General features: G+C 43.7%; 1 protein-coding gene across 1 annotated transcript in view; it reads left to right on the top strand.

The window, feature by feature from the left end:
* The window catches only part of COL9A3 (collagen type IX alpha 3 chain), a 60,977-nt gene that overhangs the window by 1,484 nt on the left and 40,908 nt on the right, over positions 1–18,585 (top strand). Inside the window, exon 2 of the mRNA XM_077460323.1 lies at positions 5,707–5,775. Within this exon, the coding sequence (XP_077316449.1) occupies positions 5,707–5,775 (69 nt within the window). The remainder of the gene's footprint in view (positions 1–5,706; positions 5,776–18,585) is intronic.

Here is an 18,585-nt window from a genome sequence, read left to right on the forward strand (position 1 = left end):
TGGAGGTCCGCTAATTGCATATCCTTGCCTTACAGCTTTGCAAGTAATTCCTACTAGTACAGGTAACTCCAGATGGTATCCTACACTCAGCAACAGCCAATCTTGGTAGACTGGCTTGCAGTGTTCTGTTCATTGTTCAGAACCCCCTATGATTTACTACTATGGCATCCCAGACTATGCAATCTCAATGCAATGCAATGCATCTTGTCTGGACTGTATTTGTCAGTTGATGTCCACTGTGTGCCATGAGCTACAACACAATTTAGAGAAAGAATTTGCTTCCTTATAATGGTGTAAGTAACCCCTATTAGTACAGGTAACTCCAAATGGCATTTCTCAGCAACAGCCCACTTCTTCATTGATTTGCTTGCAGTGTTCTGTTCCTTGTTCAGCACCACTACCATTCATCGCCATGGCATCCCAGACTAATCTGTGACCTCAGATGGAAGCTATAGGGCCCCTGAATGCAATGCACCTTGACAGACGTTGTCCTCCATATGCCATAACTTCAACATATTATCAATCATGCTATTTGGAAAAACTTGCTTCCTTAAGACAGTAGAGGGAACCTTCCTCCGCCAGCGTCCACCATTCACCAAGACTGAGACACCAGTTAATGTGACTTTGTGCATTGCTTTTTAAAGGGGCCACCAAGAATTAGTACAAACTTTACTAAAAAAAAAAATGTGCACCTATTATTTTCTATATAGGGCTAATTTCCCTTTTTTTTTTTTTTTTTTTTTTTTTAATTTGCATACTTTTTGTAATAATAAATGTCTTATTATTCTCCATGTTTAGACATGTTCTACGATATGCCCCCAAAGGGACGGATCTCCTTTTCCTTTACTTGACCTAGTTTAAAATAATTAAAAAAAAATGAAGCTGCAACAATTACGGTTTATTTAAGCAGTGCAGTAACCCACAGCAACCAGTACAATTCTAGATCCGAACAAGAAACGTAATTGTTGATTGGTCAATATGGATTTCCCAAATGTGTTCCCCGAAGTGTTCTAATGTAACTGATCCTCGTATGGTTCTGATCAATCCTCAGGATCAGTCGATGTTAATGAATTTTGATTTATTTATTTTTAATCTTCTTTATTTTACTTATATTTTTAAGTTTATTATACTGTCTGTTACTAGTTCCTTCGCCTTAATGTATTCTGTAATGGAATGTCAGCAAGGGGAGTATTACACCCCCCCCCCCCCCCCCAAAACAAAGACCCTCTTGTCTTGGGTTCCACGTATGGTGCCCACTTCCCCTCTGAGGTCTCTGATGTTTAGTTGTGCTGTATAAACATGCTACACATGCGTTTTGTTCTTTCCTGTCTGCTGGAACACTGTAAGGCTTGTGTCTTATGTTCTGTGATGACTCTTTATGGCCTCATTTCGTTTACAACTCGCCCCTCCTGCACCATCCTTTAAAATATACTAGTACAAGTACTAGTACTGCATCTACGGCAGGGGAAGGAAGGGTTCCATTATTTTTTCACTCAGTCATCCTTCATGGGTGATGTGGACAAGACAAGACAATAAGATGCTGGCCAATTAGGTCTGGCATTGCCCATCTTTGGTAAGGGCTTGTAGGTGTCTACAAAGTCTACTTACCCCAATTGTTGGCCATTAAGATTTCAGCCCCAAATTGAGCAAACCAGCAACCAGCGTATGAGAGGTGGAAGTCAAAGGCTGTTATTAATTCTACTGAAGAAGTTGAAGGCCAATTGATCAGATTTTGGATACGTGACATCAGGATGGGAAATATGTGCAACCAACAGTTATCAATGGCCTGAATGGCAAGCATCAATAGTGAGACTAGGCCATCTAGGTTGTGTCCATTGGTGGTATTAGGGCAAATACCAGGGCAAGCAGTGGACTTTGGTCAAACAGGTTAACCTGCCCAGATTGGGGCACTAAAAGAACAAACCTGCTATATACCTTGATTGAATGGGAGAAGATAGGGCCATAAACCCAGCCAATGTGGTCCTCAAATAACTGTATCTTCACACTGGTCTGCTACCAACCAGTTACTCAATAGCTTATCGACCCACTGCTAATATTTGGAAGTCTAAAATGATCTTTCTTATCAATAATTGACTAATGTATATTTTATTTGATATAAGACCATTGCATCCAATATATTATTGACAGAAACTCAATCTTGCCATAGCTTCAGCTGAAATGCTTTTGATTATCAGGCAATTTTGGCTTAAAGGAGCCTTCCATCTTAAGCTAGTCACATACCTATAGATTATCTGCAGATTTTATTTGGTTAGATGGAAAAAGTGCAACAGATTTCTCCATCTACTCTGAACTGTGTGGATGGAAGAATCTCCCACTGGGCCAAGCTTCGATATCTTGCTAGCCAGCCCCGCTGGCTCTCAACCTAAACAATGCCTGCACCCAATCAGAATGTTCAGGTATTGTGAGAGCCAGCGGGACTAACTAGCAAGATATGGAAGCTTGGGCCAGTGGGAGATTCTTCCATCCACACAGTTCAGTGTAGATGGAGGAATCTGTTCCACGTTTTCCATCTGACCATAGAAAATCTGCATATAATCTATAGGTGTATGGCCAGTCTTACAGACACCAGTCATAGTGGTAGTGGTCTTATAATATAAAACGATGTGATGAGTTTTTCTTTCATATCACAAAAGCTGCCTCTGCTGTGAGATGACTCTATGTATCTACTACTCCTTCAGAAATAACTTATAATCTACCTCCATGTTCAGCCAGTGCTCCCCTCACCCCTTACATTTTTTTCAGCTTTATTGTGGACTAGATGAACCATTCTCAACATTCCATGTCTCAATGCATTCTTCAGAGTATGTTTTAAAGCAATATATATATATATATATATATATATATATATATATATATATACACGATGGAATGTGACAACATAATGCGGTTCAGTGATGGGCAGTGTACACAGAGATGTGTAATATAAGTGGAAGGAATTAGGGCGGCGCTTTCCTAGGTAAATAATTACCTTATGTGCCAGATGATTTGGCAGCATTTGTGGTGCCCTTTGCTTGTCTCCCTTTATGACTTCTGTGCTGTCCCCTGGCCTATACAACTTGTGTTCTGCCCCCTGCCTAAAAGACTTGTGTACTACACCTTGTCTGTAAGACTTGTGTGCTGCCCCCTGCCTACTGATTTTTGTACTGCCCCCTCCCTTTAAGGCTTGTGTTCTGCCCCCTGCCTAAATGATTTGTGTACTGCCCCATTCCTATAAGGCTTGTTTCCTGCCCCCTGCCTATAAGACTTGTGTACTACCCCTTCCCTATACATCTTGTGTGTCACCCCCTACCTATATGACTGGTGTACTGCCCCTTGCATATATGACTTGTGTACTGCCCCCCAAGCCCCCTCCCCCACCAATACCCCCTAGCTATACAATTTGTGTGTTGCCTTCTGTCTTTTTGACTGGTGTACTGCCCGTTGGCTTTAAAACTTGTGTGCTGCCCCCTTTCTATACAACTGGTGTACTGCCCCTTCTGTGGTGCCCCCTGCCTAGACAATTTGTGTGCTGCCCCTGCTTATACAATTTATGTGTTGGCCCCTGTATATACAATTGGTGTACTGCCCTTCGGCCTATACAACTTGTACCCTGCCTATCCGACGTGTGTGCGGCCCCCTGCCTAAACAATGATATTATATATTTAATGTGACAACATAATGTAGTTCAGCCATAGGCAGTATACACAGAGATGTGTAATATAAGTGGAAGGAATAAGAAAGATGCTGTCCTAGGATAGGCAAAAAATGGCCCTGTGCCAGATGATTTGGTGGGTTGTGTGCTGCCCCCTGCCTATATGGCTTGTTTGCTGCCCCCTGCCTATATGGCTTGTGTACTGCCCCCTGCCTATATGGCTTGTGTACTGCCCCCTGCCTATATGGCTTGTGTACTGCCCCCTGCCTATATGGCTTTTGTACTGCCCCCTGCCTATAGGGCTTGTGTATTGCTTATTGCCTATATGGTTCGTGTACTGCCCCCTGCTTATATGGCTTGTCTACTGCCCCCTGCCTATAAGGCTTGTGTGCAGCCCCCTGCCTTTAAAACTTGTGTACTACCCCTTCCCTATACAACCTGTGTGTCGCCCCCTACCTATATGACTGGTGTACTGCCCCTTGCATATATGATGTGTAATGCTCTCTACCTATGATTGGTGTATTGCCTCCTGCCTATACAATTTGTGTGTTGCTGTCTGCCTATTTGACAAGTTCACTGCCCCTTGCATTTAAAACATGTGTGTTGCCCCCTTTTTATATGACTGGTGTACTATCCCTTGCATATTAGACTTTTGTGCTGCCACCTGCCTATACAATGTGTGTGTTGCCCCTACCTATACAATTGGTTTACTGCCCCCGCCCTATACAATTTGTGTGCTGCTCTCTGCCTGTTGAATTTGTCTAAGGTCCCCTACCTATACAACTTGTGTGTTGCCCCCTACATATACGACTTTTATTCTACCCCCTACCTATAAGACTTGTGTGCTGCCCCCCGCCAATGCGACTTTCGTGCTGCCCCCTGCCTATATGGTTTATGTTTTGCCCCGTACCTATGTGATTGGGGCACCGATCCATTGCCTATAAGACTTTTCTGCTGCCCCCTGCCAATGCGACTTTCGTGCTGCCCCCTACCTATGTGATTGGGGCACTGATCCCTTGCCTATAAGACTTGTGTGCTGCCCCCTGCAGAGAGGATTCTGGTACATTAGCCCGACTCAAATTATCATCTGTGGAGGAGGGTTTCAAACTCATCACAAAGGTGAGGAATGTCACATTAGAGGGCTTCCCAAATAATTGTCACCTTAGTGTCCGAGAAGGTCATGTGACCTCGCGCCATCACCATAATGGACAAGCAAAGTGATCTCCATCTCAACAATGGAGATTTAATTTACGTCTGACAATAACTGACGTTACCCTTTCCCATTTCCCTTTCCCATTTAAAAATTTATCACAGGACTAAATATTAAATTTTTACCACGTAATGGATTGCGCTTTTCAAAATGTATAAAAGTGCTTTAACTCTTTTAACTTTTAGGTGATTTCTAATTGGTCAATGAGAGATACATGAGCATTGCATTATCCCCATTACTAGGCATTACACCAACAATAGAGATCAGTCTAGTCCATATAAGATATGGCCTCTAAGAGGCTTATTGCGAAGGGCAATAATAATTTGGAGCATCTAACTGTATCCAATTAAATGTAATATATCATTTGTTAACAGCAGTCCCCTCAAGGTAAGCCTAATTCTGATTGGTCGTAAAGCAAGATCTAAATGTTTTACCCTCTCTTAGTACTCAGTATTTTTTGGCCCAGCCTCGGTCAATATAACTAGCCATGTTGGATCACCTGGATACCTCTTGGTTCTGATCATTAGTTCTTGTAAATTGTTGTCCCTGGAAATATTTTGCAAAAAATGTTTAAACATTGGGGCTGTAGGTCTCATAAGTGTTCTTTTATAATCTAAACAAAATGGCTTATTGGGGTATATTAGGTATCAGGTGTCACAGACTGGGTTTCTCACCATTGGAGGGTCCTGGAAATTATTTTTCTTGGGACATATTTTTTTTTTTAAATACTGGAACTGATGACTCCTTAGCAATATTTGCCATAATATAAGCTTTCTGACCACATGTGATCTTGCCATTGTGATTATCTGCTAGTGACAATGTCTCCTTGTCTGTCTTTCCGCAGAGAGCGGGACCTCCAGGACCACCTGGCCCACCTGGACCTCCTGGAATACCGGGCAAGGATGGAATAGATGTGAGTAGCTCTGATTGGCTGAGGGGTGGACACAGTGGCTGGGGTAAGAGTTGTGTGCATAGTGGGCTGTGGAGGTTAACCCCTTCTCTGCTGGAGGTGCCAGGGCACTGATCGATGTGTGCCTCTTCGCTCTGTGATTGGTTGGGGTGGCGTGTCACTGGTTAAAGGAATTCCTGTGTGCAGGAGAAGCAGTGAGTTTATTCAGTGGGGTACAAAGGATGCTCTGTGTATTGCTCTCAGCAGCTCCCCCCCTCCCCTGCCAGACTCCAGCCAGGAGGGACCAGACTGTGCACAGAGGTCCTTGTGTGCTGCCGCCACATATGTGTGCATTGCCTGCCCCTATCAAAGGCTCAGAGTCTCCATCCATCTGAGGAGCTCAGACTTCTCTGGACAGGACTCGTCCTTATTCACTTACCCATCTTTAAATAGCACAGATTATTTCTGTATTAAAGGATCAGTGAGTGTGAAATACAATTTATCTTTGTGTACAAGAAATATTAATGCTGTTCTGACATATGAAATGCTACTTGTATAGAAGAGCCTTGTTGTGCAATGGTGACTTTTGCTTCTGAACGTAGCGCTGTTCAATGAATGCGGTCAAACCCCAAAGGCTGCATTTTGTCTGCTTTGCCTGCAATGTGTACAGTTCTTCATAAGATCGGCTTTAAGAAATTTAAAGTGAAACGTTGCACCCCCCCCCCCCCCCCCCAAAAAAAGGCGCTTTTTTTTGTTTTGCAGAAGAAATGTACTATACGCCCGCTGCGATACAAGATTGTTACCTGCTTGCTTGCAAACCTTTTTTAAATGTAAATTGAGCTGCACATGTGTACATTCCCTGCATGCCTCGGTGCTGGGATGAATTAACTCTTGCGAGCATACACAGGAGTTACACCAGTCTGGCACGGCCAATCAAAATGACCAAAAAGATGCCAACAGGTGGTAGTTGGCTGCCAAGCCGTCTCCCCTTCCCATCATTCAGTGAAGATATTTATTATATGGATGGGCCAATAGACACGTTTCTGGGCATCCAGCCAGCCAATAAACATTATTATTATTATAGAGGATTTATATAGCACCAACAGTTTACGCAGCGCTTTACAATATAAAAAGGAAGACAATACAGTTATAATACAATAAAATACAAGAGGATTAGGTGGGCCCTGCTCAGAAAAGCTTACAATCTAATAGAGTGGGGCAGGTGGTACAAAAGGTTGTAACTGTGGGGAATGAGCTGATGGAAGTGGTAGGAGATTAGTTGGAGACATGATAGGCTTTCCTGAAGAGATGAGTATTCAGGGATCACCTGAAGGTAGCAAGAGTAGCAAGAGTAGGGGATAGCCGGACCGGTGGAGGTAGCGAGTTCCAGAGGATGGGAGAGGCTCTGGAGAAATCCTGGAGACGAGAATGGGTGGAGGAGATGAGAGAGCTTGAGAGTAGGAGGACTTTGGGCATCTGACTGACCAAAACACATGTCTCTGGGTATCTGGCTGGCCAATAGACATGTCTCTGGGTATCTGGCTGTCAATAGACATGTCTCTGGGCATCTGGCTGTCAATAGACATGTCTCTGGGCATCTGGCTGTCAATAGACATGTCTCTGGGTATCTGGCTGGCTAATAGACATGTCTTTGGGTATTTGCCTGACCAATACACATGTCCCTGTGCATCTGGATGACCAAAAGACATGTCTCTGGGCATCTGGTAGTCCTTCAGACAGATCTCTGGGTATCTGGCCAATCAATAGACATGTCTCTGGGTATCTGCTCAGCCAATAGACATGTCTTTGGGTATCTGCTCAGCTAATAGACATGTCTCTGTGTATCTGTCCAGCCAGTAGACTTGTCTCTGTGCCACTGGCCAGCCAATAAAAATGTCTCTGGGTATTCCTCCAGTCAGTAGACATGTCTCAGGGTATCTGGTAGTCCATCAGACAGAACTCCAGGTATCTGGCCTGCCAGTAGACATGTCTCTGGGTATCTGGCTTACCCATAGAGATGTCCCTGGGCATCTGGATGAACAAAAAGACATGTCTCTGGGCATTTAGTAGTCCATCAGACAGATCTCTGGGTATCTGGCCAGCCAGTAGACATGTCTGAGTAGCTGGCCGACCAATAGATATGTCTCTGGGTATCTGCTCAGAAAAATAGACATGTCTCTGTGTATCTGTCTAGCCAGTAGATATGTCTCTGTGCCACTGGCCAGCCAATTAAAAATGTCTCTGGGTATTCCTCCAGCCAATAGACATGTCTCTGGGTATCTGCTCTGCCAATAGACATGTCTCTAGGTATTTGGCTGACCAATAGACATGTCCCTGGGCATCTGGATGACCAAAATACATGTCTGGGCATCTGGTAGTCCATCAGACAGAAATCTGAGTATCTGGCCTGCCAATAAACATGTCTCTGTGTATCTGTCTATCCAGTAGATATGTCTCTGTGCCACTGGCCAGCCAATTAAAAATGTCTCCAGGTATCTGGTAGGCAGGCCTTTTTTTCAGGGGGAACTTGGTGGAACTCAGTTCCACCACCTCTGGCTCAGACCCTTTGGGGTCTGCTCACCACAATCACTTGTAAACACAGAAGTCTGGTTTCTGTGTTTACAAGTGATAGCTCTGCACTCTGTGTGTAACCCCCCTGAACTCTGCACTCTATATGTAATGCAATCCTGGTATTTAATGCCCCTTGAAGACCCTCCTACCGTTCGTGAAATTTGACTGACCGCACCCACTATTTGATGTGATTTGGAGGGTATATATGGGTGGAGGGGTTTTGGGGGCTCGTGGTTGAGTTCCAGCACCTATTGTTTGAGAAAAAAAGCCCTGCTGGTAGGACAAAAAACATCTATCTTTCCAGCTGGTAGACATGTCTCCGGTTATCTGGCCAGCCAATAGACATTTCTGTGTGTATCTGGCTGGCCAATACACATGTCTCTGAGTATCCGGCTGGCCAATAGACATGTCTCGAGGAATCTGCCCAGCCAATAGTCATGTCTCTGGGTATCTGTCTAGCCAATAGACATGTCTCTGGGTATCTTGCCAGCCAATGAACATGTCTCTGAGAATCTGGTTGGCCAATAGACATGTCTCTTAGCATGTGGCCAGCCAATTGACATGTCTGTGAGTGTCAACACCCTTTGGTGACAGTTGCTTCACTTGCAACACTGATTAAACCGTGTTGATCTTGCCAGCAAGAGGTTACCATTTGTCACTGTATCTACAGGCTGATATATTTAAAAAGAACCTCTGCAGGCAGGAAACCTTTTCTGGAAACCTTTCACTGTTAATCAGCTTCTGAAAATTCTAATTACCTAGCTGTGTGTTTCCCTATGGCTTTGGTACTTCATGTGTCACCAACCTACACCAAATAGGCAAATCAGGAGCTCTGGACCAGAAGTGTGTTGCAATAGGTGTGACCAGGTGAAAATAAAGGAAATAAGGCCTGAAAAATCAAAACTACTACAGACACCACATTTAAAGTAGAACTATAGACAACACCTTTTTTTCTATTTTGGATAGAGTAAGAGGGTTATAACTCTTTTTTTTTTTTTTTGGCAATCTGTGTTCCATTGCAGAGATTTCCCTTCACTTACTGTCCCATAACCAAACAGGAAGTGAGAGGAAATCCCTGCAAATTAAGGAAATTCTTGGGGCTCCCCATGTCGCCAGTACTAGTGCCCCCATTGGAAGATTTCCCCTTTTCTGGGGACAACCCAAACTGTGGGATTTTCTTTTACTTATGCTTTCAGTGATAATCCCTCTCCACTATCCAAAACTAAAAAAAAGTTTTGCCTTTAGTTATACTTTAAAGACTGATAAGCTGCAATATATTACATGTTTGTTTTGGGGTGTAGATGTGCTTTATGCTGTTAAAAATGTTGCCAGTTGTTATCAGTGGGGTATCTGGATGATTAGCATATGTCACAGGGCATTCTGGCATGTTGTCAGTGAAAGTCTGTGAACCGTTAGAAGGTTTCTGGAAGTTTGCACAGTTGGCCCATAAAGATTGACCTGCTTTCCATCTTGTCATGCTATAAATAAAGATTATGTTTTTTTACAAATATTTATATTTGCAATGTAACTTTATCAACCAATGGTTTAATTAGGCTGGATTTGCAATGTTGTGCTGCATTAGCGCCTGTGCGTTATGCCGCAATTGAAAATACCTTACATTAAAGGCAGCCCACTCATTTGAGCAAGGGTGTATTCAATATCTGGTGCTGCTTGCTAGTAAGGTGCATTGAGGTTTAATTTATAATGAATGGTACTGTTTTGCACCAATGTGCATAACGCACCTTAATGTCTGTTGGGGAAACACGTACACTACCACACTGCAATGATGTAAGCAGGGGCCTTAAGGTCATTGATGGGAAAAGTGGCCCCCCTTTCCCCAAAGCACTCCCCCATGTTGAGGGCACTCGGCCTGGTACGGCTCGGGAGGGGGGGGCACTCGCTTGTCCCCACCCCCTTCCTGACTGGCCAGGTAGCGTGCTCAGATAAGGGTCTGATATGGATCTAGGGGGGACCCCCACGCCATTTTTTCGGCATAGGGCTTCCCCTTTAAGTCCATACCAGGTGACGGGGCCAGCAACATGTCAATTTCGCTGCCGAAGGCGGCGACATTGACTTCCTTTGCTAGTCCCGTCTACCTGGAGCTGCGTTCAAAATGAACGGACTTTCCTCCGTGTGTGGGCAAGTCCGTTCATTTAAAAAGTACGGCAGGCTCCCGCCATAGTCCGCCGGAAAAGTCCGGTCGTGTGTTGGCAGGTCCGCTCGTTTGGAAAGTCTGGCGGACTTTCCGGCAGTTTGTCAGCCAGACTAAGTCCGCCGGATAGTCTGATCGTGTGTACGCGGCATAAGAGGACTAGTACTCCGTTATTACTGTCAGTGGGAGGAATAGTGCCCCACTGTTGGTGTCAGTGGCAGGAATTATGCCCCATTGTTATTTTCAGTGGGAGGCATAGTGCCCCAAGGGGTGGATAAAGACAAGCAAATAGCCGCATCTGACCCCCCCCCGCACCGCATTTTGCTTAGACAGATGGCGGAGACCCCAAGGGTGACAAATACGGTCCTGCAGGGATCTGTTACACTGTTCTCCAACAAAAATATTGCTGCTTGTCAAGTCAACCTGGCTCTTTGTGCAGGCCAGGGTGTCCTCCCAGGAGCACATACCTTTCTTTTGCCCCCCCCCCCCCCACATTTCCACCAATTATAGAAATACCCAGTACGGTTGAGTGGATGGGCATGTGTCTCATGCCCTGTAAGCTGGTACTTAGTGATTGATTCAGCACTGAGGGGGGTGGTGGGGGTGTTCCTCAGTACTGCGAAAGCCAGCCATGGCAAAACAGCAGAAAGTACGTGAAGCTTGGTCAAGGACGGCCGTTTTGTTGGCTCTCAGTGGCTAAATGGAGCAGGGAGAGTAAAGGAAAGTTGGGAGAGTGGGTAACAAAGCACAGGTTCACTTTAAACCCACCTGGATGTTCCACAGCATTATAGAACAATATAGGCAAATAGGACCAATGGATACATTTTTTAAGTATATGTTGCAGAAAACAAAACACCAAAATGTTATACCAATGTTGAGCCATGAAGGGTGGAAGTTGTTGGTATCTACTGCTCTGCTGCCTTGGGGTTTGGATGTCTAGTGAATGAGAGACCAGGAAATTCCAGACTGTATCAGGAAATTCCACAGTTTAATATAAGTGTCTGTCTAAAACACAAAAGTTTGTTTATGGAACATACTGATGGTCTAAAACAAAAAAATGCAACAAAAAAGTGGCTTATGCAGAAGAAAGTTCTGTATTTTACATACAGCAAGTCAGGGTCTTGACCATAAACCCGTTTAAAGGCTCCGATGTGACCTTTATGTTCGAACAAGACCTTCCAAACATTCCTGATCTGAAAGGGTTTGGTTGAGGTTATTACCCGTGCAGGAAGGTTGAACTATCTGCTGAACGTTAGGGTTCACTATTTCATCAACGACTTTGTTTAAATTTTGTATTCACTGCATACATGAGAAAGACAAATATTAGGTGTGTCTATAAAATAAGAACCAATATAGAATTTCCCAAGTGTCGGAGGATCAAGGGCACCACATCCCATTTTTAAGGTACTGAACTCAAGTACTACAGAAAAAATATATATGATAAAATATCTATAAATTGTATTATAGTATAAATGTTAAAAAGACAATCGTTTTAACATTAATTATAATAAAACCATCAAAGTTGGTCCATGTGGCTTGAATATATTGGCAGTAAAATCAGCTCTACATGTTTCACAAAAAACCTTGGCTTCCTCAGGAGACTCACGCCGCGTACACACGATCAAACTTTCCAGCAGAAAAGGTCAGACGGAATCATTCCGTCGATATTACAATCATGTGTGGGCTTCATCTGACTTTTTTCTTCAAAAATTCAGACGGACCTAGAAATAGAACATGTTTCAAATCTGTCCGACGGAATCAATTTCTGTCGGGAAAACCATTCGCCTGTATGCTGTATGCTGGTCTGACGGACCAAATATGACGCAAGGGCAGCTATTGGCTACTGAACTTCCTTTTCTAGTCCCATCGTACGTCATCACGTTCAAAGCGTACGGTCCATTGTTGTGTGGGTAAGTCCGTTCGGTCCGAAGTCCGTCGTAACTCTGTTGAAAGTCCGTCGGAACTCAGTCGGGAAGACCGCCAGACCTTTTCTGGCGTAAAGTCCGGCCGTGTGTACGCGGCATTAGAAATACTGCATATAATACCACTAGGGATAAAGCATAAAATTTGTACCTGAACCAGCAGTTTGAATATAACAGTATTCTTTAAAATACAATAACAGAAAACATGTTCATAGGTCATCTGTGGGGGGGTCTCCCATCTTACCAAGGACGCACACGATCACTGGGTAGCAGGTAAAACAAGGAAAATTCATGCACCAAATCAGATCACCCGCAAGGACATTAGCGGCCATAGGAAGAATAAAGCCCAAGCCTGTCTACCTATGAATAATGAACATAAAAGGATTACAACCCATATTAGGCCCCAATCATATAGAAAATAAGCATGCCATTATTATTATGGCTTATATACTCATATAATGATGGTGCAAAGTGCAAAAACAGTCCTATTTGAAATCTTTGTCGTTCTTATGTTTAACTTGTATTCATTTGTCTATGATCATATTTACTCATTACACATGCATGGTGTTTGGCCTTTGCTATTTCCTCCCCTTAACCTAAATATGCTGTAGAATCTAGAAGACTTGAGTCGCTGAATTGGCCTTGAGCAACTGCTTGTGTTTAAGTCTATCTGTCCTATTGCTCCTTCCCCCATTTCCCCATTTCGGACCTCAGTCCCCTGCGCATGGAGATTTTTCCAGATTCCTGGAATCTTTTGTTGATATGTACTGTAGATGATGATATATATACCCACTTCACCCCCGGAAGGATTTGCCCCCTTACCAGAGCACTTTTTGCGATTCAGCACTGCGTTGCTTTAACTGACAATTGCGCGGCCGTGCAACGTTGCACCAACACAAAATTGGTGTCCTTTTTTTCGCACAAATAGAGCTTTCTTTTGCTGGTATTTGATCGCCTTTGTGGTTTTTATTTTTTGCACTATAAACAAAAATAGAGCGACAATTTTGGAAAAAAAGCAAAATTTTTCACTTTTTGCTATAATAAATACCCCCCCCCCCCAAAAATGTATATAACATTTTTTTTTCCTCAGTTTAGGCCGATATGTATTCTACATATTTTTGGTAAAAAAAAAAAATTGCAATAAGCGTATATTGATTGGTTTGCGCAAAAGTTATAGCGTTTACAAAATAGGGAATAGTTTTATGCCATTTTTATTATTCATTTATTTTTATTAGTAATGGCGGCGATCTGCGATTTTTATCGGGACTGCGACATAATGGTGGACACATCGGACACTTTTGACACATTTTTGGGACCATTGTCATTTATACAGCAATCGGTGCTATAAAAATTCATTGATTACTGTGTAAATGACACTGGCAGTGAAAGGGGTTAACCACTAGAGGGCGATCAAGGGGTTAAGTGTGTCCTAGGGAGTGATTCTAACTGTGAGGGGGATGGGCTTCAACACACATGACAGCGATCACTGCTCTCAATTAAAGAGAGCAGTGATCTCTGTCATGACACAAGGCAGAATGGGGAAATGCACTCAGCGGACATCGAGTCTGCGGGACCCATGGTCACGGTCACGGAGGACACGGCGAGCGCTGGTGGGGAAGCGGTTAAAGTATTTGGAGTTTTTTACGTTGAGGAATATTATTCTGAAATTGTTCAGTGATTTTTAGATGCAGCTTTTTACGGACTGGTGAACTTCTGCCCATCTTTACTCTGACTCTATAAGATGCCAATTTGTACCCAATCATATTACTGGCCTGTTACCAATTACCCTAATTACTCACAAAATGATCTTCCAGCTCTTCCTTGTTAGTACCAATTACTTTGCCAGCATTTTGTTGCCTTGTCCCCACTTTTTTGAGACGTGTTGCTGCCATCATTTATAAAATGACCTTATTTTTTCTTAAAATGGTACATTTTCTCAGTTTAAACATTTTTTATTTAAAAACAACAAAATCCTGCGCTTAGTGTTTTAAAAAAAAAAAATATGACAGCTGCACACAAACAATATCTGAATATAAAAATAAGTAATACAACTCCCAATAAAGGTGCGCTATCTCTTTAAAAATAATACATACCAAACAGTCCACAAATTAGTAAATAAGAAAAATTCTTCTTTTCCTGGCGATGACAGTGGTGTAGAAACACATTGGGTGGAGCTTGTGGCTAGTGACGTCATTGCGCACACAGTTTCTACCGATGTGAGTTACTGCTGTTTACATGTGAGCGCAAGAACACAATACATTTTTACTTATGTTTTTATGGGTTGCACTAAGAGTATCTGTTCTTCCTCTCTCCTATTCAACACTTGCCCTATGTAATGCTGATGTGGAGTGACACTGGAACCAGTTTGGAGGAGTCATAGAGTAGATGTGATGATGCTGTAGGAGTTCCACTGATTAAAGTTATGTCTTATGGTGTATGGCTACAGTATCTCACAAAAATGAGTACACCCCTCACATTTTTGTAAATATTTTCTTCTATATTTTCATGTGACAACACTGAAGAAATGACACTTGTCTACAATGTAAAGTAGTGAGTGTACAGCTTGTATAACAGTGTAAATTTGCTGCTCCCTCAAAATAACTCAACACACAGCCATTAATGTCTAAACCGCTGGTAACAAAAGTGAGTACACCCCTAAGTGAAAATATCTAAATTGTGCACAATTAGCCATTTTCCCTCCCTGATGTCATGTGACTCGTTAGTGTTACAAGGTCTCAGATGTGAATGGGGAGCAGGTGTGTTAAATGTGGTGTTATCGCTCTCACTCTCTCATACTGGTCACTGGAAGTTCAACATGGCACCTCATGGCAAAGAACTCTCTGAGGATCCGAGAAAAAAAATTGTTGCTCTACATAAAGATGGCCTAGACCAGGGGTAGGCAACCTCGGCCTTCCAGCTGTTTTGAAGCTACAAGTGCCATGAGACATTGCAAGACCCTTACAATCACAGGCATGACTCCTAGAGGCAGACGTATGATGGGATTCGTAGTTTGTAGGAGTGCCGAGGTTGCCTAGCCCTGGCCTAGGCTATAAGAAGATTGCCAAGACCCTAAAACTGAGCTGCAGCACGGTGGCCAAGATCATATAGAGGTTTAACAGGACAGGTTCCACTCAGAACAGGCCTCGCCATGGTCGACCAAAGAAGTTGGATGCATGTGCTCAGCATCATATCCAGAGGTTGTCTTTGGGAAATAGACGTATGAGTGCTGCCAGCTTAGCTGCAGAGGTTGAAGGGGTGGGGGGTCAGCCTGTTAGTGCTCAGACCATACGCTGCACACTGCATCAAATTGATCTGCATGGCTGTCATCCCAGAAGGAAGCCTCTTCTAAAGATGATGCACAAGAAAGTCCACAAACAGTTTGCTGAAGACAAGCAGACTAAGGACATGGATTATTGGAACCATGTCCTGTGGTCTGATGAGACCAAGATAAACTTATTAGGTTCAGATGGTGTCAAGCGTATGTGGTGGCAACCAGGAGAAGAGTACAAAGACAAGTGTGTCCTGCCTACAGTTAGGCATAGTGGTGGGAGTGTCATTGTCTGGGGCTGCATGAGTGCTGCCGGCACTGGAGAGCTACAGATCATTGAGGGAACCATGAATTCCAACATGTAATGTGACATACTGAAGCAGAGCATGATCCCCTCCCTTCAGAAACTGAGCTGCAGGGTAGTATTCCAACATGGTAACGACCTCAAACACACCTCCAAGACGACCACTGCCTTGCTAAAGAAGCTGAGGGTAAAGGTGATGGACTAGCCAAGCATGTCTCCAGACCTAAACCCTATTGATCATCTGTGGGGCATCCTCAAACGGAAGGTGGAGGAGCGCAAGGTCTCTAACATCCACCAGCTCTGTGATGTCATCATGGAGGAGTGGAAGAGGACTCCAGTGGTGACCTGTGAAGCTCTGGTGAACTCCATGCCCAAGAGGGTTAAGGCAGTGCTGGAAAATAATGGTGGCCACACAAAATATTGACGCTTTGGGCCCAATTTGGACATTTTCACTTAGGCGTGTACTTACTTTTGTTGCAAGTGGTTTAGACATTAAAGAGGAAGTAAACCCTGATGGGTTTACTTCCTCTTTTTTTCCCTGCAAAGGTAAAGCATAATGGACTACTATGCATCGCATAGTAGCTCATTATGTGTCACTTACCTGACACAGGAGCCAGCGAAGTCGCCGCTGTCCCCTGTAGTCCGCCGCATCCATGTTGCTTGTGGCGTCTCGCAGCTCCGACGAATCACAGCGGCGCAACCGCGATGACGTCACTCCCGCGCATGCGCACGGGAGTCGCGCCTCGCAGCTCCGCCGCTGTCATACGGCGAAGCCGCGATGACGTCACTCCCGCGCATGCGCACGGGAGTCGACAAATTTGGCAAATCCATTCTTGGATTTGCCGCATTTAGTGCGCATGCGCGCCGCTGTCTACGGCGCATGCGCCGTAGACAGCGGTGCCCATTTTCGGGCAAATATCTCCTAAACCATATAGGTTTAGGAGATATTGCTTGGACCTACAGGTAAGCCTTAATCTAGGCTTACCTATAGGTCCAAGTTGTTTGGAAGGGTTTACTTCCTCTTTAATAGCTGTGTGTTGAGTTATTTTGAGGGGGCAGCAAATTTACACTTTTATACAAGCTGTACACTCACTACTTTACATTGTAGAAAAGTGTCATTTCTTCAGTGTTGTTACATGAAAAGATAGAATAAAATACTTACAAAAATGTGAGGGGTGTACTGACTTTTGTGAGATACTGTGTGTGTCAGCAGAGCTCATATGACCTTGTTTGCTTGAGGTCCAATTTTTCTGCTAAGAAGTGTGTGTGTCTTGGTGGCGTTTGGCTCTTCTTGGGATTTACACTGGATTGTGATTACTTGTAATTACACGCATAGACTTTCTTTCACCTTGGTGGACTTTATTTTATACTTTTTCTTATTCACTTATTTGTGGACTGCTTGATATTTATTATTATTTTTAAAGCAATAGCGGCCCTTTTTTTGAGAGTTATAAACACTTGTTTTCTATTTTCTATTGTGAAGAAAATATGGGTTCATGAGGTTTGCAAATCACTGAATTCTGGTTTTATGTAGATTTCACACAGCGTTCCAACTTTTTGGGGATTGGGGTTGTATATTTTTATAACTATCTCTACATCAGACCAAAAAGAGGGTCAACTGATTCCAAAAACGGGACAGTCCTTCCACGTGAGGGACAGTTGGGAGGCATGATGCCACCAGGGCAGCAAGGAAAAAACTTACAAAAGTTCTGACCTTTCCATGAGCAACTGAAGCACCTCGATTAGATTGTAAGCTCTTACGAGCAGGGCCCTCTGATTCCTCCTGTATTGAATTGTATTGTAACTGTACTGTGTGCCCTCACGTTGTAACACGTTGCGCAAACTGTTGGCACTGTATAAATCCTGTATAATAATAATAAAAATTAGCATTTTCTTTAGTGGCATACCCAAGTACATCCTCCCTTGAAGGCAACTAAGTGAAGGCACTAAGGCTGGCCATAGATGGTTTGAATCCTGCTGAACCGGCTGAGATTCGAACCATTAATGGGCAGGCTAAATGTACAAAGTTGATCGATCAATCAACCAGCCAATCGGATTTGCTTGCAATTATTGCAAGTGGCTGCTATAGCCACTAGCTATAGTCTTCCCCCTGCCCCCTGCGAGAAGACAATGGCCCAGCAGGAGGGATTCCTGCATCAACACTGCCATTGTTGATAGGAGAATCAAGAAAAAGTATTTCCTGTAAACTGTGGCTGCAGGAAAGAAGTTTGCTCCATGTATGGCTGGTCTTCGTTACTTAATTTTTATCTGACAAATTGAAAGTCACAAGGAAAGCCACTGTGTTTCAGGGGCTCACCAATCCCCCTTCATCAGGACTCAGTTACAAGTTTAAGCATTTCATTCAGATCCAGTGTGCTACTTAGTCTTTTACGCTGCAACTACAAGCCCTGATGGAGGCGGATTGCCGGGCACCTGAAATGTGTCGGCTACTCTTGTGACTCTAACTAAAAGTCAACTGGACCTATTCAAGTTAGTTGGTGCCAGGGCCGGGACAAGGGGTGGGCAGAAGGGACAGCTGCCCTGAGCGCAGTGTGTATCGTGGGGATGGGGACGCCTCAAGTTCCTTCTACTATAAGTCAGTAGTGACAGCGACATC

Source organism: Lithobates pipiens, unplaced genomic scaffold (genome assembly GCF_037356315.1).
Source record: "Lithobates pipiens isolate NorthernLeopardFrog02 unplaced genomic scaffold, aLitPip1_a1.2 Scaffold_28, whole genome shotgun sequence".
Lineage (NCBI taxonomy): Eukaryota > Metazoa > Chordata > Amphibia > Anura > Ranidae > Lithobates > Lithobates pipiens.